General features: G+C 46.5%; 2 protein-coding genes and 1 long non-coding RNA gene across 6 annotated transcripts in view; all 3 read right to left on the bottom strand.

Annotated features, from left to right (window-relative positions):
- The window catches only part of LOC310702493 (cullin-9-like), a 30,273-nt gene extending 18,547 nt beyond the window's left edge, over positions 1–11,726 (bottom strand). The window contains exons 1-8 of one of the 4 annotated variants that reach the window (XM_083494014.1): positions 11,674–11,726; positions 7,810–8,394; positions 6,220–6,374; positions 4,933–5,445; positions 4,052–4,187; positions 3,607–3,791; positions 1,998–2,367; positions 690–891 (exon numbers count right to left, since the gene is read on the bottom strand). In XM_083494014.1, coding sequence (XP_083350140.1) covers positions 690–891; positions 1,998–2,367; positions 3,607–3,791; positions 4,052–4,187; positions 4,933–5,445; positions 6,220–6,374; positions 7,810–8,380 — 2,132 coding nt within the window. In that variant the 5' untranslated portion in view covers positions 8,381–8,394; positions 11,674–11,726. Of the gene's footprint in view, positions 1–689; positions 892–1,997; positions 2,368–3,606; positions 3,792–4,051; positions 4,188–4,932; positions 5,446–6,219; positions 6,375–7,809; positions 8,395–10,323; positions 10,345–10,677; positions 10,747–11,590 lie in introns of those variants that run through there. The other 3 variants (XM_083494011.1, XM_083494012.1, XM_083494013.1) reach the window with 3 other exon arrangements.
- Positions 11,727–15,623: 3,897 nt separating this feature from the next.
- Positions 15,624–25,692, bottom strand: MRPL2 (mitochondrial ribosomal protein L2). The gene is made up of 8 exons (XM_083494794.1): positions 25,578–25,692; positions 23,548–23,637; positions 22,320–22,485; positions 20,607–20,748; positions 20,366–20,481; positions 18,234–18,344; positions 16,744–16,817; positions 15,624–15,910 (listed from the first exon to the last, which is right to left on the bottom strand). Exons 2-8 carry the CDS (start codon positions 23,614–23,616, stop codon positions 15,698–15,700), a joined length of 891 nt encoding a protein of 296 aa, XP_083350920.1. The 5' UTR covers positions 23,617–23,637; positions 25,578–25,692; the 3' UTR covers positions 15,624–15,697.
- LOC310702961 lies at positions 18,799–19,234 on the bottom strand. The gene is made up of 2 exons (XR_014523839.1): positions 19,068–19,234; positions 18,799–18,986 (listed from the first exon to the last, which is right to left on the bottom strand). It is a non-coding gene; the product is annotated as an uncharacterized lncRNA (long non-coding RNA).
- Positions 25,693–27,062: the final 1,370 nt, after the last annotated feature.

Genomic DNA, 27,062 nt, shown 5'->3' with positions numbered 1-27,062 from the left:
GGTGCTGTCCAGGTGGTACTGACCCATGACAGGGCCTTTTCAGTGGTGGTTCCCCAGCTGCGGAATCCCCCTCCTAGTGAGGTGTTCCTATCTCCGTCATTATTTCAGGAGGAATTTATATCAAACCATATTATCCACGGTAATGTTTACAATACACATGAGAAAATCCTGCCTTTGTTTCCATCTGCTTACAATGGTCTCCTAAATTCAGGTAGGTAGCCGTGTTGGCCTGACGCAGTCGAAATAAATAAAAAATGTGTATCTGAAGAAGTGTGCATGCACACGAAAGCTTGTACCCAGAACAAACTTAGTTGGTCTCTAAGGTGCTACTGGACAATTTTTTAATTTTTTTTAATGGTCTCCTAAATAACTTATAAATTTTTCCTATTCTTTCATGAAGATTTTGTCCTCTTGGTTTCTCAGTTTTCCAGTCAGTTTTGCCATCTTGGTATAATCCATCAGCCTGGTTTGCCATTCTTCTCCCAGTAGGGCCTATATATCTGAGTTTCTAACCCTGCTGGGGTGGGGTGTCAAATGTTACTGAGGACCATCAAAAACAGGCCTTGACCCTGGTGTAGATGTTACTGAGCTAGATGGAAGAATGTCCTGAATCAGCTTCCTTCCTATGCCCAGAGCCTGTGGTAAGCAGTGGATATTAAAAAAGAAAGAACGAGGAGACCAGAACTGACCTTCTGGAGAGCTCACACTCCATCCTGACGACATGCCTCTCTTGCCTCTCTCGCTCAAGCTCCTCCTCCAAGATGCTGATGGTGAATCTGAGACCAGCCATCTGCTGTTCAGCGTCACAGCTGGGCTTCTGGATCATCTCCAAGGCATCAGAGAGCTGCTCGATGGTGCTCTTCTTCCCGACCAGCTTCACACTGCAGAAAGCTGATCAACAAATCTATCAGCACAACGGTCCTTCAGTCAGTTTCATCTCAGCATCCTCGCACCTTCTTGCTCCTCCTCGTCACCCACAGCACACAAAACCTTTTTGTCCCTAGAGGCTTTCCCTAGCATTTCTTTTTCCCCAACAAGAAGCTACCCAGGCTATTATCAAACCAGAAACTTGATTGTGTTCTCGGGGTTGTGGGTTCAAGCCACACGTTGGGCAAATGAGTCTTGCACACCGCCTTCCCACTGGTTCACAGACACACAGATAAGAAAGACCGAGCTAGACCTGACAAGAAACAGAAGGTTGCTGCTGCGGGGAAAAGTAGGCCTCTCTCCAAAAGCCCGATAAAAAATTTCCCTTGTGCTGCTATGTTCTGCTTTTCTGCCCTCCTCAGCCAATGAATGGGGGAAATACAACATGTTGTGACGGGACAATCTCAACTACACAAACTTTATAGAGGGCGAGGGGGACTCGATACAAGTCTCTCATTTTAGGTGGCTCCTGTTGTTACATCTACTTTAGTCCAAGGTGAAGTCTCTTGAACACAAAATTAAGTACCACAAAATTAAGTACCACAAAATTGGCACCACAATTCAAGAAGGACACTGACAAACTGGAACGTGTCCAGAGGAGGGCAACCAAAATGGTCAAAGGCCTGGAAATGATGCCTTATGAGGAACGGCTAAGGGAGCTGGGCATGTTTAGCCTGGAGAAGAGGAGGTTAAGGGGTGATATGATAGCCATGTTCAAATATATAAAAGGATGTCACATAGAGGAGGGAGAAAGGTTGTTTTCTGCTGCTCCAGAGAAGCGGACACGGAGCAGTGGATCCAAACTACAAGAAAGAAGATTCCACCTAAACATTAGGAAGAACTTCCTGACAGTAAGAGCTGTTCAACAGTGGAATTTGCTGCCAAGGAGTGTGGTGGAGTCTCCTACTTTGGAGGTCTTTAAGCAGAGGCTTGACAACCATATGTCAGGAGTGCTCTGGTGGTGTTTCCTGCTTGGCAGGGGGTTGGACTCGATGGCCCTTGTGGTCTCTTCCAACTCTATGATTCTATGATTCTATGATTCTAAGTCCCAGTGTCTGCCAGTTACTTACCTTTGGTTTTCTCATCCAGCGTGTCTGGGTAAGAAAGTCCTTCCATTCTGAGGAGCTCATGAACCAGCTGGGTGTCTGTTTTCTCTTCCGGGGATGGAGCTGGAGAAGGCGCTTCGGAAGACAGTGAGTCCTCCTCTGTCTTTTCGGGCGCTGTGGCTTTGGAAAGGCCGCCACACTTCGCAGGGGCCAGCTCCACCTTTTGCCCACCTGTCCCTCCTTCGCTGGAGGAATACTTGAGATAGACGTGGGAGCTGCGCAGGTCACTTTGGGCGTTGCCCTGGCAGCGCCTGCTCAGGAACTGCAGCACTTTCTGAGCTAGCTCTACGGAGACAGACAGCGGGATCAGGCCTTCTTCGTCTAGCTCTGGCAGCTTGAAATACAGAGAGAAAGATCGGATGTACAGAGACCCCTTCCAGTTTTTTGCAACTAGAATCCTGGCAGCAGCTGTCGTGTATAAGAACTCTTTTTATTATTATTGAGGATGTCTTTTGTCACTACACCTAGAAGAAATGCTTTTCCTTTCCTGCCCCGATCTGACCACAGCGATCCATGCGACGGTCACCTCCAGGCTTGACTACTGTAATTCGCTCTACGTGGGGCTGCCCTTGAAACTGTCCCACAAACTCCAGCAGGTGCAGAATGCTGCAGCGAGGCTCCTGACGGGGTCCCTGCAATGGGAGCATATTCACCCAGTGCTTTACCAGTTGCACTGGCTCCCAGTGGAGTATAGGCTCAGGTTCAAGGTGCTGGTTTTGACCTTTAAAGCCCTTTGTGGCTTAGGGCCCTCATATTTATGGGACCGTCTCTCTGGGCATGCCCCACAGAGGACCTTAAGGTCCATGAATAACCATAGTTTAGAGGTCCCAGGCCCTAAGGAAGTCAGACTATCCGCCACCAGTGCCAGGGCCTTTTCAGTGATGGCTCCGACCTGGTGGAATGCTCTGTCACATGAGACTAGGGCCCTTCAGGATTTAACCTCCTTCTGTCGGGCCTGTAAGAACGAGCTATTCTGCCTGGCCTTTAATTTGAATTCAGCCTGATCTTTTATTTCCCTTCTCTTCCCTCCCCCTCCCCTTTTATGAAGATTACCTGCTCTGAGACCCCACAGCTAATTCTCCTCTGGCCTCCTCACTGGCTCAAGTAGGACTAATTCAGCCAGCTATCCCTGGTGATCATCTAATGTTTATTGGATGAATTTCCCCTAAATTGATTTCTGAACTTTGAATTTTATTGTTATTCATGTTTTTATACTGTATTTTATGTTGCTTTTACAATTAAGTGTTTTAAATTTGTTGTTAGCGGCCATGAGCCCGGTTTTTTGAACTGGGAAGGGCAGGGTATAAATAAAAATTTATTATTATATTATTTTGGTCTTTTCTCAAATGTTGTTTTAAACATCTTTTTTAATTCTTCATGAATACTACCCCAGAACTTTTTGATTTTCTCACATCCCCACCATACATGATACATTGTTCCTTCTGACATCTTACATCTCCAGACTCAGAACCTTCACATCCTGGAACAGGGAGTACCAACAGAAACAAGAGAGGCACTGGCTCATTCCTACCTTAAATGGATCTCCCACTACTGGTTCTTCCCAGCTCTTTACCTTCTCGTTCTGCTGGATGAGCTGGACCACCTCCTGCTGCTCCTGCTGTTCTAGCTTCTTAACGAAGAAGAGGAGCTCCCACCATTCAGCCCGGCTCAGAGTCTCAGACTTCTCCTTCATATGATCCATCAGGTATGGCGCCAAGTACAGGCCCCGATGCGGTTTACGGTACGTTGCCTGGTTAGCTTGCAGGTGAGCACAAAATAACAGAGGGGTGTTTTATGGCTTCTCAAGAGAGCGCCGTTTTAAATGCTGTCCTCAAAGCAAATATCCCCTTGCAGAGCAACCTGGTCCAGGTGGAAGAAGCAGCCATTTTTTCCAACCCCACAAAGCAACTTTAACACTATAACACACTCCTACAGGTGCCCTGAGCCTGGTTTTTGAACCGGGATAGAAATAAAAATTTATTATTATTATTTATTATAACATCCCAGCACTGCCTTACCTGTGTCCCGTCTCAGAGAAGCTGTTAGGCTGGTTAACTTTTCTTGGGCTTTCTCATCTGCATGCCCTGAGGAACCAATGATCTCAACCATGTGCCAGTGCACCCAGTATGTACGGCCCAGAGACTCCCAGTAAACCTGGAAACAAACAGGGGCCAACATAAAAAAGAAGAAGACTCCGCCTACTTGTCCTGAAAGCAATTTGACCTTCCCCCTTATACCATTCGGCAGCCATAATGATTTATTATTTATATGCCACCCATCTGAAGGGGTTGCCTGAGCCACTCTGGGCAGCTTCCGACAAAATTTTAAAACCACAGTAAAACACCACACATTAAAAACTTCCTGATACAGGTCTGTTTTCAGATGAAATAGTCAGGTAGTTGCTTATTTCCTTGACATCTGACGGGGGGGCATTCCACAGGGTGGGTGCCACTACTGAGAAGGCCCTCTGCCTGGTTCCCTGTAACCCCACGTCTCACAATGAGGGAACTGCCAGAAGGCCCTCAGAGCTGGACCGCAGGGTCCGGACTGAACAGCAGAGAGGCCCCCCAGTCAGACCAAAACCCTCCTCTTGACACAGTGGTGATTCTGCTGCTCATGCCACCAAGGCCAGAACAGCTTCAGAAACCCAATGAGATCCCCAAACATCAAAATTCCATAGCTTACGGCAGCGGTTCTCAACCTGTGTGTCCCCAGATGTTGTTGGACTACAACTCCCATCAGCCCTGAGCTCTGGCCTTGCTAGCTAGGGGTGATGGGAGTTGTAGTTCAACAACATCTGGGGATCCACAGGTTGAGAAAGGCTGGCCTACGGCAACCTCTGGGTCCCAGAAGCCAGGATGTTCCCCTCTCCCAGCTTTGCCCCCAAACTCAGCAATACCTGGATGGGTGGCGTGCCGTCATTGCTCTGCAGGAACTCGCCTTCGTCTCCCGCACAGACTTTCTCGTAGTCTTCCAACATGCGCACGCGCATGCCCCGCACCAGCTTCTCCTGCACGTACTCCACATAGCTGTTGCGACTGGGGAAGGCTGAGCGCAGTTTGAAAGTGCCGGTCTCCTTCTGGGGGAGCCGAGCGGCTGGCGGGACGGTGGCGCCACTGGGAGCCTGGGACTGGAAGATAGACTGAGCTGCCCAGGGCGGCTTCCTGCTGAGAGTCCGGAGCTGCCAACCGCGATCCCAGCCCATGGCCTGCACCAGCTCTGAAATAAGGCTGGCCATGGCCATGCTGAAGTCAAACTCGCGCTGCAGCCTTTTGCTGTCCCCGGAGCATGCACTGAAGGGCTCAGAGGTTGCTTGCTCCCCTCCCGGGTCTGTGGCGCTATGGTGTTTGTCGACGAGGGAGGTGGCACATAGGTAGCGCTTCACCAGAGAAAACAGCAGCTTCCCTGGAATCTGGAGCAGGGAAGAAGATGAAGAACTATGAAGAAATAGCCATGTAAACTTGATTCACATCCATTATTTAAAGCGGCCTTTTCTTCCTTGCTGATTGAGACCATTATTTAAAGTGCCTCGATTTATATCAGCCTTTCCCAGCTCTCCAAATTATTTTGTACTTTTAACTCTCATCATCCCTGACCATTGGCTGTGACGGCTCGGAACTGCAGTCCAAGACATATTCAAGGTTGGTGATACTTTTGGCAAGGCTGATTTTGTGAGGCACCTTGAACGTGCAAATAGAGAGGATATAAATAAAGTAATGGGGGGATCTCTGTGCACTTGTCCCCCTGCCTTCAATAAATAAACAACTAAACTAATTAACTAATTAACTAACTAATAAACTAATTAAACTAATTATTTATACCCCGCCCATCTGGCTGGGTTTCCCCAGCCACTCTGGGCGGCTCCAACCGAACACTAAAATACAATAACCTAATAAACATTAAAAGCTTCCCTAAACAGGGCTGCCTTCAGATGTCTTCTAAAAGTTTGGTAGTTATTTTTCTCTTCGACATCTGGTGGGAGGGCGTTCCACAGGGCGGGTGCCACTACCGAGAAGGCCTTCTGCCTGGTTCCCTGTAACTTGGCTTCTCGCAGCGAGGGAACCGCCAGAAGGCCCTCGGCACTGGACCTTTCTCCAGGTCACTTCACAATTACCTTGCCCACACACTCCTTGAATATACCTCCAGACCTGAACTGGAAGCAGCCCCCATCTAGGTCAGTTAATACCTGTGGCAGGGGGATCCCCTCAAAGGACATGCAGTGCTCTTCTGAGGATGTTGTTTCTGCAAACAGCTCGAGGAGGGTGTAGCGGCTGTCGAAGTCCATGTGTTGTTCAATGCCATCCTGCCGGCTCAGGGACAAGAGGACATAGGCTCGGCTTCCTGAAACCAGAGATATCTAATATGGCGCTTCCTTTGCATATGTACTAAAGCATCTTCTTGCTCACAGAACTCCCGTCTCCACAGTAAGATGGGAGTTGGTTCTTTCATACAGACATACGCAACAGAATACATAAAATGAGACAATTCCAGGTAGCAGCTTACAGAATGAGGCTCAGGGGGTTAATTCTTGACAAAAAACTAAGTCAGAAAGCTATGAGGAAGCAGTTACTGGCCTGGTTCACACCTTACCCTAAGCCAAAGTATGGCTTAGTGGGACTGGCAAAATGCTTCTGCCCACACAGGGCAGCTCTTCATGCTCGAGGCAGAAATGTGCATACTAGGATCCAGGCAAGAAAATGTCTGGGGTATCCCTTTTTGCTACTGTGAGGTGCATTCACCAAATGCAAACAGACTCCTCATCATTTAAAATAAAGTCAGTGCCCTAATATGGCTTTGGGAATCATAACTGACAGTCACCCTATAATTTTTTGGTAATTCAACCATTTATTAGAAGTATTAACCAAGTCCGAACAAGAAATAATTTTCATAGGAGATTAAGGGGGGGAGGGGATAGTGTTTGTTTACATAGGCAGAGGGATCAGGATAGCATTGGCTAGGCACTGTCATTTAATGCAACTTACAAAAGAACATGTCTTAAGATACTTTAGAAGCCTTAGGTTCAAACCAGACTTGTTGCATCACCCAGTGAGGTTGATAATTAATGGGATCAGAGCAAGCAGGGAGGGAATTTAACCCTTTTGGCTCCTTCTGTGGACTGAGGAATAAAGGTAAAGGTAAAGGGACCCCTGACCATTGGGTCCAGTCGTGACCGATTCTGGGGTTGCAGCACTCATCTCGCTTTACTGGCCGAGGGAGCCAGCATACAGCTTCCGGGTCATGTGGCCAGCACGACTAAGCCGCTTCTGGCGAACCAGAGCAGCGCACGGAAATGCCGTTTACCTTCCTGCTGGAGCGGTACCTATTTATCTACTTGCACTTTGACATGCTTTCGAACTGCTAGGTTGGCAGGAGCTGGGACCGAGCAACGGGAGCTCACTCCGTCGCGGGGATTCAAACCACCCACAGCGCCACCCGCGTCCCTTATAAGGACTGAGGAATATCCCTCCTCTTAAATTAGTATTTCCTTTAGGAGAAACCTTTCCCCCATCCCACGCTTGACACTAATAAGAGTCTGCAAACACCAGCTTGAGAGGAGGACTTTCCTTCAGGACTGCTGCACAGGAGGAAAGGATTAAATACCCGTTCATGCTTGCTGCAATCTTGATAATTATCAGTGCACACATACCACCTGATGCTACTTGCATTTTTAAAAACCCTGCATATTAAATACAAAGGGCTAGTGTGGTCCTTAAGACAGGAATTGTATCATAGCTGGAGTTAGTCCCTAAAAAAGAACAACTCTTCTGAGTCTCACCTGCATCGTGGGAAGCCAGAGCCCTCAGGATCTTGCCTGCGCTGCGACGGATCTGCTCCTCCTCGTTACAGAGCATCTTCATCAGCAGACTGAGGGCTCCCGTTTCCTTGAAGACCCCCATCAATGAGCCAATACTGGCATAAGCACTGAGCACTTGAATGGTGTTCAGGATGGAGGATTGAGGGACTGTGGGGCTGGCCATTTGCCAAGCAGCCCGCTGCACTAAGTTCCTGACATCGGCCTTCATCTCCGAAAGAGATGCTTCATCCAACGTGACATGGGGAGGGAATATTCTGCGTGAACTCTCTTCCTTGGGTGTCCTCTTGCCTAAGAGTGTTGGGCAGTTGGCATAGGCATCATCTGCTGACATCCACATCAGGAAATTCTCCATGCTGCTCTCCGCTGAACAGGTGCCAGGCCTACTTCCTGCACCATTTTCCAGGTTCCAGCGAATCAGGTATTCCACGTGCCCATTGTGACCACGGCGCTGCCGGATTAACTCCTCAGGATAGGTCTGAATCTTGGGTCCGAGATGCACTAACACATTCCCATTTTGCCTCTCAATCACCATGACAGGGAAAGCACCTGCCAGTACAGAGAGAAGCAGGTCACGTCCTCTGGAAACACTATAGAAACGTTGAGTGAGACAGCCCAAAATACAGGGACATTGCTTTGAGACACAACTACGGCATGTTCAGTGTGCCATTAGAAAATACTACCCCAGGAAGATGACACATTCCTCAAACTCGGCCAGTAGCTGAGGTCCTTGTTGGAGTTACCTCTCTTCCTACTGGATCTCAGAATACTAAAACCCTGGACCATGCAATGAAGCGGAACATGGGAAGATTCAAGACAGACAAAAGAAAAGAACTTCTTCACACAGTGCATATTTTGTCTGAGTTAATTTTAAGATGTATTTTAATTAATTGATGCCTGTTTTTATGTATACTGTTTTTATGATGCCTGTTTTTATGTTTATATGATGTTATCTGAGCTCGGCTCCAGCCGGCAACGGTGGGGTACAAATAATAATAATAATAATAATAATAATAATAATAATAATATTTAAACTATGGAATTCACTGTGGCCAAAGGTAGCAATGGGTACCAACTGGGATGGGTGAAAAAGAGAATTACTGTAAGACAAATTTATGGAGGATATAAGTATCAATGATAACTACTAGTAGTAGGTTCTACTACACTGTCAGACACAGTACGCTTCTGAATGCTAGTTGCTGACAATCACACATGGGGAGAGTGCTGTTGTGACAAGATCCTGCTTTGGGCTTCCCAGAGGCCTCTGGTTGGCCATTGTGAGAACAAAATGGTGGATGAGATGAGTCACTCGCCTGATCCAATTGGGCTATTTTTATGTTCTTATATCCACTCATGCCAACTTGGGCTGCCCCTTCAAAGAACCAGGGTCAACATATTTTGTGAATGTCAGGAAGCCTGACAGTGAACATGCTCCAAGTCTAACTTAGGCGTCTATAAAAGTTTGCACTAATTATTTGTTTCTAAAGATAGCATTCTGGAATATGGACAAGACAACGGGTTTCAAGAAGACCTATAGAACTTTATTGTCTCCTAATGGAAATCCAACTGAAGTATACTTCTCTTCAGTATACTTCTCTATAGAGAAACTTTAGTTCAGTACAGACATCATGACCATAGATGAAGCTGGGCAAAAAGTGATTCACTGTCAACACAGCACAAAAGTGAAAGCTGTTGTAATCTAATGAGGTGTGACCTAATGCTATACTGGAATTTAAGCATGTGTTCTCCCTCAAATTATTCCGTGCTTCTACTCTTATATCTACTTCCCCACTTATAAGCAACCTATCTTGGACAAGTATTTGTCCTAGAGACAGATGTGAATAACTTGCTAGCTTATATATTTTCAAAGGGAGACTGCTATTTCATTTCAGTGATCTTGTTGTACAGGTGGAGATATAGCACAAGCTAATCTAATTCGGTCTACAACTTCTACACTCCATCGGAAGACTATTACAAACCACACATGGGGCTTCTGTCATCTTGTTAGGCAGCATCTTTTTATATTCTCTTTTAATTAACATCCAGCCTGAAAAAGAAATTTAATGAACCTGAAAGCCTGCACACAATTTTGTGGTGTATAGGTCAAGATAAAAGGTTCCATACTACTGTTGCTTTATGAGGTGTTATTTTAATGATTCATTAATGCTACAAGCAGTTTTTGTCTGTTTTGAAGACAGGTTGGTTTGGATCTATGCAAGACGCAGGCAAATAAAGGTTGCAATTATAAATGATGCACAACAGCTAGCTAAGGTTAAAAACTGCCTTACTTTTTTTGTTCTATTCATTTCAGCATCTTAACACTTACTGGAATACTGTAGTCTATGAAAGATTATACACCTAAACTACATTTTTATTTAAGGAGTTATGAAGACCATATCTTTCTTTATTAAAGAAGAATCCTCTTTGCAGCTTCATATCACAGTTCAAGGTCTGTAACATGGGCATCCTTTAACAAACCTGTTAAAGACGTCCTTCTTGAGGAATACCAGGGACACCCTCCCCAAAAAATATGTTTGAAAACCACGGCTGCCGTAGGGCTGCACAAATGTGCTAGCTCGCATGTGCCAGCGTGGGATCTTGCCAATCTATCCCATCTAGCATATTCTACCCAAACACTTTTCAGTTGAGATCAGCTTCCAGTTAAAAAGCACTCAAAATGTACCGTTACGATGCCATCCAGAAGAGCAGCTGTGTTTGCTCCAGAGAGAGAAAGGGCAGCGCCATAAAGACGTCCAAATCTATCATGGCTTGGGCCTGCGCAGAGCCTCACAAATGTTGTATCCAATGAATTGGGCTCCTTTTGATATTTACATTTATTTTTGGGCCGGCTGCACAGCTTACGGCGAGGCTCTGACTATGTGTATATCTATAGATTTAATAAACAAACAAAATAATGATAAGGTATAGATGATAAAATGAGACTGCACTACACACACACACACACACACACACACACGATATCATATATCAAACCTAGACAGCATCTTAAAAAGCAGAGACATCACCTTGCCAACAAAGGTCCGTATAGTTAAAGCTATGGTTTTCCCAGCAGTGATGTATGGAAGTGAGAGCTGGACCATAAAGAAGGCTGATCGCCAAAGAATGGATGCTTTTGAATTCTGGTGTTGGAGGAGACTCTTGAGAGTCCCATGGACTGCAAGAAGATCAAACCTCTCCATTCTGAAGGAAATCAGCCCTGAGTGCTCACTGGAAGGACAGATCCTGAAGCTGAGGCTCCAATACTTTGGCCACCTCATGAGAAGAGAAGACTCCCTGGAAAAGACCCTGATGTTGGGAAAGATTGAGGGCACAAGGAGAAGGGGACGACAGAGGACGAGATGGTTGGACAGTGTTCTCGAAGCTACCAGCATGAGTCTGACCAAACTGCGGGAGGCAGTGGAAGACAGAAGTGCCTGGCGTGCTCTGGTCCATGGGGTCACGAAGAGTCGGACATGACTAAATGACTAAACAACAACAATCATATATATGTGCAGCTGCAGCTGCAGATCGGGCTCGGCCACCTGTCGCCAAAGCTGCCCCGTTCCCCACGGGGTCTCCTGAAGCGACGGCAGGGGGCGGGGTCCCCATGGAACGCAGGAGGCGCGCGAGCCTTGGACGCTCGACAGCTGCCGGTTCGATCCTGCCGGAAGCCTCGAGATTATAGGATAACCTCACCCACAACCCTCCCCCCCAAAAAAACCCCTCACAACATGAATACACATACGCAAAACAACAACAGCAACAACAACTACCCGCAACCCTTGTCGGCAGCCTCCCTTATTTTATCCAGCCTAGCAGCTGCCTCACCTCTTCCGCCTTTCCTGCTCGTGTCCCGCCTTCCCACTGACGCGCTACGACTGCCGTCGCGAGGCAAACTTATTACTTTCGCGGAGCGTCACATTGCAAAGAACAGATGGAACAAAATATCTCTTTTTATTCCCGCCCCCCCTTTATTTTATTTTTTTTGGCTTTGTTGGATTAAAGCGTATTATTTATGCATTTCCCTCGCCTTTTGCTTATATTCTTTAATTATTTGCTTCATGAAATTTATATGGCTCCTGATTGCAAGAGGGAGGCGAACTTCTCAAAAGCTGGTTGGCCGAAAAAGATAAAACAATAATATTCCTTAAAAAATAAACAACTACCATATTAAAAAAAAAAATTACAGGAAGTTTAAAGCCCTGCAATAAGGTAAAGGTAAAGGGACCCCTGACCATTAGGTCCAGTCATGGCTGACTCTGGGGTTGCGGCGCTCATCTCACTTTATTGGCCATGCAAGCCGGCGTACAGCTTCCAGGTCATGTGGCCAACATGACTAAGCTGCTTCTGGTGAACCAGAGCAATGCACGGAAACGCCGTTTACCTTCACGTTTACTTTCCTGTTTACCTTACCTTTGACGTGCTTTCGAACTACTAGGTTGGTAGGAGCAGGGACCGAGCAACGGGAGCTCACCCCATCACGGGGATTCGAACCGCCGACCTTCTGATCAGCAAGTCCTAGGCTCTGTGGTTTAACCCACAGCGCCACCCGCGTTCCATAAGCCCTGCAATACAATGGACTAAAAACAGAATTGAAACCCACACCGGGCTTTCTAAAGCATCTGGGATTATAAATCAGTTGGATAAATAATTATTTTTGCATGAGTGTGCAAACATGTGGATGCTTGTGAACACACGTGTAACTTCAGTGAGTCCCCATCCCTGGGATGGGCATTAAAAATATTTTACCATAGTAAAAGATGTCATCGTCATGCGTCACCTGAGGTGTGTCAACCGTATTAGGGATGCCTACAGGATGTCTGCTCAGATGTAAATCCCATTAAGTTCAATGAGATTTGCTCCCTACTAAGAGGTATTAAGACTGCAATCCTCTGTGTACTCACTGAGGAACAGCCCCCATGGAGCACAACTGGGACATACTTTTGAGTAAGCAGGTAAGATGCCACAGGTATTAATGCAAAGTTTTATATTTTTGAACATGCAGAATTGCCATTGCTATTCTGCAGCCTCTCTGAATCATTAAATTCATTTTGCATCTATCAGAGACTTGTTGCTGCAATTCTATATGGGTCTACTCAGTGGTAAGTCCCACTGATTTCCACAAGGCTTTCTCCCAGGTAAATGGGTATAGCATTGCAGCCTAATTTATCTAACATTTGTTGGAGCCGCTGGGCATAGAAAGGGGTCATTTTCCTTCAGCCTAATTAACCCCATGGGCGAGGTAATCACAGGTGCAAGGTCAAATGAGCCATTTGCTGTGGTAATGGCTCTGAGCACTACATATATCTATTAATGTATGTCAGATTCCCAACATTTTCATTGCATCTCAAGACTCTTAACAAGATGCAGGCTTTTACTCCTGAATCATGCCCAGATTTTCTTATCCCCTTTCCCTACCCACCCCATGCTTTACTGAACCTCTAGCCATAAGGGTTCTGGTCTGGAGAACGTGAAAGCACGCTTGCTATTTTGGGGTGACGTTTTAGTTAATCCTAATGAAGGCATCGCTCTACCACAATTTTTTTCGTACTGCATCGCAATCTGCCCACATTACCCTAACAATCGGATTCTGTACTGAGTCAGTTATACCTAAGGACACTGATTTAAATGGGTTCAGATCCTCCCAATTCTGACTAGGATTAGGTTGTTTAGTGTGTCAACCCCAGCAAACTGTTCTCTCCAGTGGGGTTTACGGTATTCTTTCAACAATTGCCCGTTTTGCCAGAACTGTACGATTATCAGTTTATGGTAACAGGGAGGCAGGCTTTTTCATGCCATCCCTGCTGAATTAGATGCCCACATCAGTACTGGCATTCTGAGGGCTCCTGAAGACACACTTGTTTGGGCAAGCATTCCCCTGAACGAATTTCCGATATTATTTTAACTCTTAAAATTGTTATGCTATTAAATCCTGTTTTGTTATATATTTTAACTGAGGGTGTTTTAATGCCCCACTGCAATTGTACTGAATTTATAGCTGTAATCTATAAAGCAGAGACATCACCTTGCCAACAAAGGCCCATATAGTTAAAGCTATGGTTTTCCCAGGAGTGATGTATGGAAGTCAGTGCTGGACCATAAAGAAGGCTGGTCACCGAAGAATGGATGCTTTTGAATTATGGTGGTGGAGGAGACTCTTGAGAGTCCCATGGACTGCAAGAAGATCAAACCTATCCATTCTGAAGGAAATCAGCCCTGGGTGCTCACTGGAAGGATAGATCCTGAAGCTGAGGCTCCAATACTTTGGCCACCTTGTGAGAAGAGATGACGCCCTGGAAAAGACCCTGATGTTGGGAAAGATTGAGGGCACAAGGAGAAGGGGACGACAGAGGACGAGATGGTTGGATAGTGTTCTCGAAGCTACCAGCATGAGTTTGACCAAACTGCGAGAGGCAGTGGAAGACAGGAGTGCCTGGCGTGCTCTGGTCCATGGGGTCACGAAGAGTCGGACACGACTAAACGACTAAACAACAACATAAACGGCTCAGGACCACAATACATCAAGCACCACTTCTTCCTATATAAACTAATCCAGACTCTATGTTCATCATCTGAGGCCCTTCTTTGTGTGCCTCCTCCATGTGAAGTCTGGAAGGTGGCAACAGGTATGCGGGCCTTTTCTGGAGTCTCTCCCTGTTTGTGGAACACTCTCCCCAGGAAGGTTCATCTGGCATCTTTATTATAGATCTTTAGGCCCTAGGCAAAAATCTTCTTCTTCAACCAGCTCTTGGGTTGCCTAACTTTCTACAGCCTTTTAAATGTGCGTGTGTGGGTGTTATTATGTTGTTTTTGTTTTAACTATTTATTGGTGCTTTATCTCATTTTTTTATGTTTTAATGTTTAAAGGACTCAAATCCTCTTAAAGGTTTTAATGTTTTATTGTATTTTTATATATGCTGGAAGCTGCCCAGAGTAGCTGGGGCAACCCAGTCAGATGGGCAGGGTACAAAAAAAACCCCAGAACATTGTTGTTATCATCATCATCTTGTGAACTTCCCTGACATCGGTTAGGATATAGTTCCATTCCACCTTAAAAGGGTACAGGCATGACTGTTGTGTATCACATGCCTGTTTACTCCCAGCACTGTCTGCTGGGAACTTCCATTGTATGTTGCTTTTGCTATACTGCTGTTTTGCCGAAGACGAAGGGATGCAGACATGTTTCCCTTTGTTCCTGAACTATGCTGAATAAACGCAGTAAATAATGCTTACATCTGCCTCTGTCCGCCTCATCTCTGCTGTGTGATGATTTACACACTCTGCTGACAGAGCGTGCACGGGTCTCTAAGCGTATCTGAGGCTCGTGTCACTGGCTGACTGATGCTGTTCCACGGGAGACCGGTGATCGTCCGGAGCAAGCTGGGGGCCTCCTGATGCCCCCGTTTCCCTGGCAGTATCCCAACAACAGGGTTTCGGGCCCAGATCCATGGCGCTTACAGGAGAGTAAGGCTGCTGACGGCTTGATGGCTGCAATCAGATCCCGGCAGCAGCAGAGGTATGTGAAGTGAAATGTCCCAGCCAAGGCTAGCAGGTTTTTGAGGTCTGTGCCAAGAACCAATTAGGCTGGAGAAGCAGCGTCTTAATTTACGACCTGCTGGAGATAAGGAGCCTGTGAAGGGAATCCAGTTCATGGCTGAAGTGTATATAAATCTAATAAATAATAATAACAACTGCCTAGAGGCCATTTTGGCATATAAGCGGTAAATAAATTAACAAACAAACAAACAACAACAAGGGATGTACTCTGCAACCTTAGCTGAGTTTACATGTCAGATAGGATAGCCTTTATTGATAGAATCCTACAGAATCACTGACAACACAGACACAGGCATCAAACATGTGAAGACGCTGATGGGATGTTGACATAGCTCTTCATGGGTGGGAGGGGCCTGATCTTGCGGCCCGCCCATCCCCCTTTGCGATGCCATAGGCCACTCTTGGGCCGCTTCCCCAACCACCGGTTCCGACCAGCCTTCCCGATGATCCGCTTATTGTGGTCAACGTTGGAAACGCGGCCCACTGTTGCCATGCAGGTCTCCATCACCTGTAAGAGTGAGAAAGGTTATGGAGAAGGAATACAAACCAGGGGTGAAGAACCTCAGTAGACACATTACCTAACTCATACAAAACCTGCAAGACTCAGTGCTCAGCCTCATATGTCTGCTTCCCCTATGTGGGAAAGTGTAGACTGAGCAATGATAACGTTAGAAGCTTCACGCGTCATTATACCCTTGATTTTTACATGTTGCTGGATCTTTCTGGATTTAACTTCCTTCCGCAGGGCCTGTAAGACAGAGCTATTCCGCCTAGCTTCAATTTGAACTTAGCCTGATCTTTTATTCCCCTTCCTTCCCTCCCCTATTTATGAAGATTACCCGCTCTGGGATCCCACAGCTAATTCTCCCCTGGTCTTCTTGCTGGCCCAAATAGGACTAATTTAGCCAGCTAGCCCTGGTGATCATCTAATGTTTATTGGATGGATTTCCCCCCTAAATTGATTTTTGAATTATGAATTTATTGTTTTATACTGTATCTTATGCTGTTTTTTGTTGCATCAATTAAGTGTTTTAAATTTGTTGTTAGCCGCCCTGAGCCCGGTTTTCTGAACCGGGAAGGGCGGGGTATAAATAAAAAATTATTATTATTATTGACAACTTGGTTCAGCACAGAAGGCCCAAACAACCAATACAACCTGGTGGCCTCCGTATTTTCTTGGACTACAATTCCCACTTGACCACTGGCAACACCAGCCGGGTCTGGTAGGAACTGTAGTCCAAAACATCTGGTGGGCACCAGGTTGAAGAAGGCTGCCATACGGATGGGTCAGCGAGCAGATGCCATCTGCCACGTGGCGGCATATATGCCCAAATTGTTTACCTGCATTTGCCTCTTGGAGGGCAACTGGATGATGACTGTCTCGTTCACCTTCCTTAGTATCACGCCACAGGTGCCTGGAAGCAAGAACAAGGCATCAGCAGGGCTTCAGTATCCTTTGACTCAGCTCAGCTCACAATTACTGGAAGCAGTAAGGAAACAAATTCCCCATAAGCTTCTTTACAAACTGCTGGCCAGATCCTGATCTTCCACAAAGCAGTGTGGGTCACTTTTTATTTTTTATTCAAGGCATTTATATATTAGTCATTAGCATTTCTAAGCAGTATACAAACAACAACAACATACAGAGAATAAAACAGTAAGAAGTTCATCACAAAGCAGGCATCCCCAAACTCGGCCCTCCAGCTGTTTTGGGACTACAACTCCCATCATCCCTAGCTAACAGGACCAGTGGTCAGGGATGATGGGGATTGTAGTCCCAAAACAGCAGGAGGGCAGAGTTTGGGGATGCCTGATCATACAGCTTAGAATGGCTACTGGAATAAGAAAGTCTTTTGTGTCGTGTGCCTGAAGTTCAGCAAGGTTCAGTCAGGAGGTAGTACTACAGGCTGGGGCCCACAACACAGAATGAATGGGGGACTATCAGTGGAGACTTCCCCAAAAGATTTACTGTATATGTTGGGGGCGGGGTAAATACTCGGTGTTGTACACCGCATTAGAAACATTTTGTTGTGAAGCAGTTTATAAATCCTTAAATAAGAATAAAAAGGGGCAGCTCCTCCAAAAAAGGGGGAGTGTGTATGGAAGGAGGCAAGGTAAGATTCTTTTGGGACACTTTGCTAAAAACCAGAGGCATTTTTACTAGGAATAGTAGGTTCTGAAATAAAAAGGAAGGATGAGAAGATATTTTTATATGCGGTAACAGCAGTTAGAATTATGTTGGCCCAGAAGTGGAAACAAGAAGAAATGCCTATGATTGAAGAATGGAGAAGGAAAGTAATGGATTATGCAGAACTGGACAGATTAACAGGGAGGATTCAGAACTGACGGGACCAGAGATTCACTGAAGACTGGAAAAAGTTCACAGATTATATTAAAAATATATGTGACAATGATTTGACATTTGTAAGTTTTCAAGAAGCTCTGTAAGAAGAATTGTTAGAAATATTGCTTAAATAATATGAAAAGATAATAGGTTATATAGTGCATTATTAATTAAGAAATGTGATGATAAGTAACAACTACGGAAAATTATCAGACAGGTTGATGGAAGTGTAAAAGAAAAACGATTTGTGTTAAAAATTTGATGTTGAACTGTATTTAAAAATTTTGTTATTGGAAAACTAATAAAAAATTATATTTAAAAAAAAAAGATTCTTTTGGGACACAGACTCCATTTGTTCCAACAGATTTAACCTTCTCCTTTAGTTGAAAAGGAAGGGAGGAAAAGGAGGCAACTGTCTTGATTCTAACCACCTGCCCAGGTTTGCTACCTCCCTCAAAGTTGTTTCTGGCCTTGATCTTGTGCTGACCTGCTGCTCGAATATACTGCGCTCCTTTCCCGGGATGGCTCTCTAAATTGTTGATCAGGGTCCCTACTGGCAGAGCCCCAACTGGATAGGCATCTCCTTCATTAGCCGACACTGAAAGACAATAAATAAATAAATCCCACCACCATATTCACACTGAAAACAGCCAAGGTACAACAACTCCAAGTAGAACTAAGGCCCAAGGCAGCATACAGAACTCGAGGGGTGAGTCCAGTGTGCGGCCTCAGTCTGTCCTCCTTCAGCAGATGGACAAGCACAAGGAATGTCGTGCACAATATTGGTGCCACCACTGAAAAGGCCCTGTTATGGATACAGGGCCATCCAATGTAAGGGTGGGAGGGAGAACAGAGCTTTGAGTGCTAATGCTTCACTGTACATTTAAGTAGTGGTTCCTCAATATTTCCCCCCCCCCCCATGGATCACTTGAAAGTTGCTGGTTGTCTTGGTGGACCACTTACCGTATTTTTCGCACTATTGGACGCACCGGTCCATAGGACGCACCTAGATTTGGGGGGGGAAATAAAGGCAAAAAAAATTATTCCCCCCACCCCCGCCAGGCGCGGGGCTGGGGCGGGGGAAGCCCGAGCTTCCCCCTCCCCCAGAACGGGACCCAGAGCCATGCCGAAGCTGCGCGCAGCTTTGGCATCGCTCTGGGAGCTTGCGGGGCTGGGGGAGGAGGAAGCCCTCCGCCAGCCTCCAAACCATGTCGGGAGACAGCGGGATGGCGCGCTGCGCCTCTCCCGCTGTCCCCCGAGTTTGCGGGGCTGGGCCAGCCTTCTAACCAAGTCGGGGGACAGCGGGAAGGGCGCGCTGCACCTCTCCCGCTGTCTCCCGAGTTTGCGGGGCTGGCGACGGGGAGGAGCAGGCTTCTCCCCCCCGCCAGCCTTCTAGCCAAGTCGGGGGACAGCGGGAAGGGCGCGCTGCGCCTCTCCCGCTTTCTCCCAAGTTTGCGGGGCTGGCGACGGGGAGGAGCAGGCTTCTCCCCCCCCCGCTAGCCTTCTAGCCAAGTCGGGGGACAGCGGGAAGGGCGCGCTGCGCCTCTCCCGCTGTCTCCCGAGTTTGCGGGGCTGGCGACGGGGAGGAGCAGGCTTCTCCCCCCGCCAGCCTTCTAGCCAAGTCGGGGGAGAGCGGGAAGGGCGTGCTGCGCCCCTGCCGCTGTCTCCCGAGTTTGCGGGGCTGGCGATGGGGAGGAGCAGGCTCCCCCCCCCGCCAGCCTTCTAACCAAGTCGGGGGACAGCGGGAAGGGCGCGCTGCGCCTCTCCCGCTGTCCCCCGAGCTTGTGGGGCTGGCGGTGGGGCTCTCCTGAAGCCTGGAGAGCGAGAGGGGTCGGTGCGCACCGACTCCTCTCGCTCTCCAGGCTTCAGCAAAAGCCTGCATTCGCACCATAGGACGCACACACATTTCCCCTTCATTTTTGGAGGGGAAAAAGTGCGTCCTATAGTGCGAAAAATACGGTAAATGCTTTTGACGTCCATTGTAGCAATTGCGACGTGCTATGTGTAGATGCTGTATGTGTTTCACTGTATCGTTATTGCCGCTTTCACCTCTTATTGCATTTTAGTGCTTTACAGTTTGCATTACATCAAATTCAACTATAAGAAATAAAAGTAGCAATAAAAATAGAGTTTAAAAATCAATGCAGTTATTGATATTGTGCGGGGAGGAAAAAGTGGGTGTCCTAATAACTTTAGGCACCCTCAACAAACTACAGTTTCCAGGATTCTTTGGGGGAAGCCGTAACCCTTTAAAGTGTCATGATACTGCATTAAATGTATGGTGCAGATGGAACCACTGCCTCTTCCACCATCAAAACAGTTCTTACTGTTAGGAAATCTGCTTCCCTGCAATTTCCACACATTAGTTCCAGCCCTACGCTCTGGAACAACAGAGATTGAGCCTGCTCCCGTCTTCTGCAAGACAGCCCTTCAAATATTTGAAGAGTGCTACCCTATCTCCTCTGAAAGCTTCTCTTCTCCAGGCTAAACCTAGTCAGCTCTTAAGAACTATTCGTGGGCCTTGGTTTTTTCAGAGTCCTTGCCACCTGCGTTACCCAGCCGGTCAATGTCCTTCATAAAATGTGGCACCCAGAACAGGACACCGTCCTCCAGATTTACCTGCCATCCTGCCAATTTGTCCTGAAGTTTTGAGGATGTCACCAGCCTGCATGTTTTCGGTCGCAATGATCCACCGTCTCCTCTTTCCTCCAGCCACGAGAGCTATGTCTGCAGATCTGCCGTGGGCAATAACAAAGAGATACCAAGAGGGCACGGTCAGCTCAAGCTGTCATCCTCATTCCCAAGTATCAAAAAGGAAAAGAAACCATCACAGTCTCCAGACCACGTGTCTGCTACTCACCTGCATGGGTCGTACCGCACCTGAACCACTTTCTCCTCAAAGGAACCAGGCTCTTGTCCAGCTTCATAGTTCAGCCTTCGGAAATCAATCATGCGGTAGCGCTGCTTATGCCCGCCTCCAATTCTATGCACCCGGATACGACCTTGTGACGGACACAGAGCTCATTCAGCATCACACATTGCAGTCAAATGAATAGATAAAAATACTGGACCGAGCTTCCCAGCAACCACCCTACGTCTATGAAAGCGGTCAGAAATTAGGTCTGGCTAAAGGTAAAACCCGAAACAAGAATAAAAGCTTCCCGGTTTCAAAAAGCAAGCATCTAGTCTTCATGGTGGTTGATACACACTTAGTGGGGTGGGGGGAAGCAGGAATTAGAAACAGAAACCAAAAAATGCCCAGATTGTTATTCATACTGACTTGGGAACAATACAATATGTTTACCTAAGACTCCTAATTGTAAAGTTGCTTCATTAATATTTCGATAGTTGACTCAAACATTTCTTATTTGAGTCGATGAATCCCCAAAATGAAAATATTAGAGAGCGCTGGTGCAGCTATGATCTGGAAATTCTCACCTCACCCATGAGTTCAATCAGTGGCTTTAAGAAAACTATTGTCCTCTTTGTTCCAGTTCCAGTCGCCCATGTGTAACATGGAGATAACTACCCTGGATAATGCTACGCTGGCCTACTGGGTTGTTGTAAGAATTACTTTATGTGAAGCCCATTGAAGACTTGAAATGCACAATACAAATGCTAAGTATAATGATCAGAAGAATGCATCTCCTCCTAACTGGAGCTTGGCATCCACCATTTTCTTTGAGGTGGGTCACAGTTCAGTGGCAGGGCACAGGCTTTGTGTTTAGAAGTTCCAAGGCTCGATCCTCAGCACCTTCAGTTAAAAAGCAGTCATAAGAACATAAAAAGAACGTGCTGGATCAGGCCAATAGCCCATCTAATCCAGCAACTCATTCTCAGAGTCATTGTTGGACTTCCACTGCCTTCCCAATGATGCGCCTGGTTTTGGGAAGAGGCGTCAGGGCTCTGGCAAGGTCCTAGAGCCCTCCTAACTCCTTCACAAAGCCTTAGTTAGCACATTCCCATCTTGCTGCCAGTATTCGACCCCTAACAAGTTGTCCTTGAGAGAATATGGCCCTCAACAGAAGAAAGGTTGCCCACACCTGCCTTAATGTACAGTGGTGCCCCGCAAGGCAAATGCCTCGCAAGACGAAAAACCCGCTAGACGAAAGGGTTTTCCGTTTTTCGATGCGCTTCGCAAGACGAATTTCCCTATGGGCTTGCTTCGCAAGACGAAAATGTCTTGCGAGTCTTGCGATTTTTTTCGCTCCCCCCCCCTTTTCTAAGCTGCTAATAGCCTTTTAGCCGCTAAGCCGCTAAGCCTTTAATAGCTGCTAAACCGCTAAACCGCTAATAGCGCTAATCCGCTAATCCGCTAATAGGGTTGCTTCGCAAGACGAAAAAACTGCTAGACGAAGAGACTCGCGGAACGGATTATTTTCGTCTTGCAAGGCACCACTGTAGTCTAAAGATTTAAAACAAAAACTGTTGTTGTTTTTTAAAAAGAAATTCCCTTGCCATAGGAGAATGGCATCAGAAGACTTGGCTTTTTTTCCTACTTGGTCTCTCCTGACAGAGGAGGTTGCCTTTGCTCACTTGAGCGCAATCCAGCTGTGAGGGGCTGCAGGCATACCTGTGTGGTCTCGCCCTCCTGTCTTTTTCATGCCGATGGGCTTTGTGGTATATTTGATCCTGCATTTCCACAGTGGATTGGAGGTAGGTAGAACAGCAGAGGTGCTGATTTCACGGTATGCATGGACAAGGCCAGCGAGGCAGGTAGGCTTGGGAGGCACAGGTATCTAGGAAAGGCGGAAATCAAGCATCATGAACTGAATTTTCTACCCTAATTCCTATGTTCAGGGTGTGCTTGAATTAGATCTATGCCAGAAGTCTGCAGCATAGTCTTCCATTAGCACCCAGAAAACATCTTTGTCCTCCACTATCACTGCCCCCCTTGGTCATGAGGTGATGAGAATGACTATCTTTTCCTCCTTTGTAAAGTACATAGAGCTGAAGGAGAAAGCTGGAAGAGTCGCACTCCCCCCCCCCCACACTTTCAGCTCTATGTGCTTTTAAAGCTTGTTCTGTGTCCATTTTCTGTCTGAATGTACCCATGGTCTTAAACAGGTTGGTAACCTAGGCCATAATCTCGCAATCCTTCACTGTCTATTGTGCTTTGGAAATGCGGCCTTAAAATGCAATGACAATCTTATCAGCAAAGATCTGAATTTTTATTTATTTTTTTGGTTCTGAAAGCAAGCCTTAATTTAATTAGGAACAGAAGGAACTGCCTTATACCACATCAGACCCTTTTTAAAAATCATAGTAATATAATGCATTACTATGTAAAAGATCTGAAATAATTATCCCACTGCAATGCGTTAAAAATGCAGCAGTTGTTGCAAAACACAGGGTCAAAAACACTTGAAAAGTTTGTGGTGCTTAACAGTCTACAGTGGAAGGGGCTGGGACTGAATCCTGTATTAGATGTCACAACCTCCAAGCCAAACACTGTTCTCCCTACTTTCAGATTTTTTGGGGGAGAGGGGTGTTGGTTGTTATTACTCAAGAGAGCAGAAAACAAATGCTCATAAGAATTTTTCCTTATTATATCTGCATGCGTCATTTGGTCAAATCCTAAAACAAACAGCAACAACTAAAACGGAATTGGTTTCTAGGCTGAGCCTTGCTAATTCCAAACAATTTAAGGCCTTGGTGTCAGGAAAATAAGCAAGTTTAATTGCACTGCAAGGTCCACAGCAAAATTCTATCCAGAGAGAGGACATTCTATATACACAGTGCATGCAATAATAAACCCACAGTGGAAAAAGATAAGAAACTGATCAACGTGGCTGCTGTACCTGGGAGAGACGAGGGCTTAAGGACAACAGCAGGGACCCAAAGCTCCGAACCAAGCTAGATACAGCCATTATCAGTAACACCTGTTCCTGCTGAAGATGGGGAAGAACAGATTATTAGTTTAGCGATACGTGTGAAGTGATGTAAGCAATAAAAACCATTAACACAAAACAGACAAAAAGCTTTGCTGGGATAAGTGCCACTACTTCCAGGGGGAAAGCTGAAAACAACCATTTATGATTTTATTTGTTCCATAAAAAAAATAAAATCCAAACCATTCTCCAAGAAGCTTACAGTGACATCCATGGAGTTTGTTCCATTTGATTCTCACAAGCCCGTAAGAGATGTTAGGGGGAGAGGTGGTGATTGGCCCAAGGTCACCTAGTGATTCAGGATCTAAACCCAGCTTTCCCAGGTACTAATTGACACTACTTCAAGGATGGGGAACCTGTGGCCATTCAGATGGTGTTGAACTCCCAATTCTATCTCTCCAGCCAGCAGGGATGATGGGAGTTGTAGTCCAATGTCTAGAGGCCACAGGTTCCCTATGCTTGCTCTACACATTATGCCACCAAAACATAGATAACTGGAACTGGGGAGAATCTTGGAACCATCTTATTCCAAAGCATTATCCTGGAGTTGTAAGACAACTTGTGAGGTGTCTCTCTAAGGAAAGCACTTCAATGTATAAAACAGGATGAAATCCACATGCAGAGTGTGCTTTGAATCACAATAAAATTTATCGGTAGCGATGGGAACAGTGCTTGCATTCCCATTCTTAGGCTGCAATCCTACACCCACTTGAGTAACCCTCACTGAACTCAATGGTTACTTCTGAGTAACACTGTTAGCAAACAGATTCTAGGACAGCTCAGGAGCAATGATTGCCTCATCTGGGGGAGAGGGGACCATCACAAGTCTTTATTAAAGGTAAAGATAAAGGACCCCTGACAGTTAAGTCCAGTCACGAACGACTCTGAGGTTGCGGCGCTCATCTCGCTTTACTGGCCGAGGGAGTCGACGTTTGTCCACAGACAGTTTTTCCGGGCCATGTGGCCAACATGACTAAGCTGCTTCTGGCGAAACCAGAGCAGCACATGGAAACACCGTTTACCTTCCCGCCGGAACAGTACCTATTTATCTACTTGCACTTTAACGTGCTTTCGAACTGCTAGGTTGGCAGGAGCTGGGACCGAACGACGGGAGCTTCCCATGTCACACAGATTTGAACCGTGGGGATTCGAACCGCTGACCTTCCGAACAGCAAGCCCTAAACTCAGTGGTTTAGACCACAGCGCCACCCCCTTTATCATTCCCCCCTAATTGTTGTGCCTGATAATTAAAGGGAAAAACCTCAAAGAGCTTTTCTGAGATGCATAGGGTAGCAATTAAGCCAAGTTTTTTCCTCAGAGTATAGATATTAAAGACTCTCATGCTCTACTGACTGAGCCATCCCTCCCACTGAAGTTAATGAACGTGCCTAAGTTAGGTCCATTAGTTTAAATGGGTGTAGTCTGAGCAAAATATACGTGAATACCACCAGTAATACCCCACCCCCACCCAAAGGGTTAGAATGAAGGGTTGTGGCAGGGCAGAATATTTGCAGCAACTGCAGTCTCTTGTGCAACATGACACCCAGCTTACACAGATGTAAATTGCACGATGTTCAAGGGCACAGGACAGGAGCCTTCATTGCAAGAAACGCACCTAGGCGGCAGTCCTCTCCGCCCACTTGCCTGGTCGTAAGTCCCGTTGAGTTTAACGGGCCTTACCTCCGAGTAGGTATGTATAGGGACCACTGGACTCCGATCGGAGTCTGGTTTTAGCAGCCCTTACTTCCAAGAAAACCCTGCACAGTATATTGCAGCTGGAGGAGGAGGGCTTTTGCAGAGAAACGTCTCCGGCAGCTGCAGGGGTCTAACTAACAAGGCTTTCCAGGAAACTATATCCCACCCAGGAACGGAAATGTTTTTCAGGCAGGCATTATGGCCATGCTCAATGCGACACCGGGAATGAGGCCGCCTCCACTCACCCGGAATTAGGTCCCACGCCACTAGTCCTGTGCCTCCATTCTGCCTTCCGGAGGCCTCGGAGCATGCGCGCGCCAGTCCAGGGCGGAGCTACAGTTTTGCTTTGACGTAAGAGGGGTCGAGAATCCATAAAAGGGATGGGGAAGAAGGGGGTCCCCCAGGTGCTGGTTGGGCTGCAGGTTCCCCGTGAAGGAGGTTGGGAGTTGTAGTCCAACAACATCTGGAGTGCCACTTTAGTACTGCTTTAATACTGAGGCGGGCAGGACTCAGAAATCCTTGTTTCACACATATTATTTTGCAAATAATAATAATAATAATAATAGTATGTAAAGGTAACACCTCAACCGCTCTAGAAACCCAATGAAAAGCTGTTGTTGTTTAGTCGTTTAGTCGTGTACGACTCTTCGTGACCCCATGGACCAGAGCACGCCAGGCATTCCTGTCTTCCACTGCCTCCCGCAGTTTGGTCAAACTCATGCTGGTAGCTTCGAGAACACTGTCCAACCATCTCGTCCTCTGTCGTCCCCTTCTCCTTGTGCCCTCCATCTTTCCCAACATCAGGGTCTTTTCCAGGGAGTCTTCTCTTATGAGGTGGCCAAAGTATTGGAGCCTCAGCTTCAGGATCTGTCCTTCTAGTGAACACTCAGGGCTGATTTCCTTAAGAATGGATAGGTTTGATCTTCTTGCAGTCCACGGGACTCTCAAGAGTCTCCTCCAGCACCATAATTCAAAAGCATCCATTCTTCAGCGATCAGCCTTCTTTATGGTCCAGTTCTCTCTTCCATACATCACTACTGGGAAAACTATAGCTTTAACTATACGGACCTTTGTTGGCAAGGTGATGTCTCTGCTTTTTAAGATGCTGTCTAGGTTTGCCATTGCTTTTGCTAGGCTCTGAATAATGTCTCTTGCTTCATTTTTCATGTAGGAGACTTGGATTGCCAAAGTTGCACAGGCAGCTGAGCTCCTGCGCTTTTAAAGCTGCTGGACAGGCAGGCAGAAACTCGGCAGGCGAAACTTTCCCCCAGCTCTGTGCAAGGAAAGCATTCATTTGATGAATGCTGCTACCTCAAAAAGATTTGGAGGCTTGGGATGAAACTGACAAGCCCAAGAAGCAGCTTTTCATGGTGATTGGCAAGGTATTGAGGGCTGATCCCGGAGAGACTGCGTGGTGTAGTTGTTAGCATGCCAGGTTAGGGCTAAGGAGGCCCAGGTTCAAGCCCCGCTGCCACCCCACAGCCATGAAGCACACACTCTCTCTTTTCTAAATTTATTTGATTTTCCATATTAAAATTTACATTCACATAACAACATATTATATAAAAACAAGATTCCAAAAAATCTCCTGGACTTCCCTCCTCCCCTTTGTGGGTCTTATTGTTAGTCCTTTCCCTCTGCATCTTTTATAGTGATCCAAATTTTTGCATCTCCATTACAGTACTGTATATCCATTCTCTCTCTCTCGCTCTCTCTCTGCCTGGCCTACC

This window comes from Podarcis liolepis (genome assembly GCF_965112155.1).
Source record: "Podarcis liolepis genome assembly, chromosome: 3".
In the NCBI taxonomy this organism is placed as follows: Eukaryota; Metazoa; Chordata; class Lepidosauria; order Squamata; family Lacertidae; genus Podarcis; species Podarcis liolepis.
The sequence above is the reverse complement of the archived record's forward strand: the minus strand, read 5'-3'. Positions and strand labels throughout refer to the sequence as shown.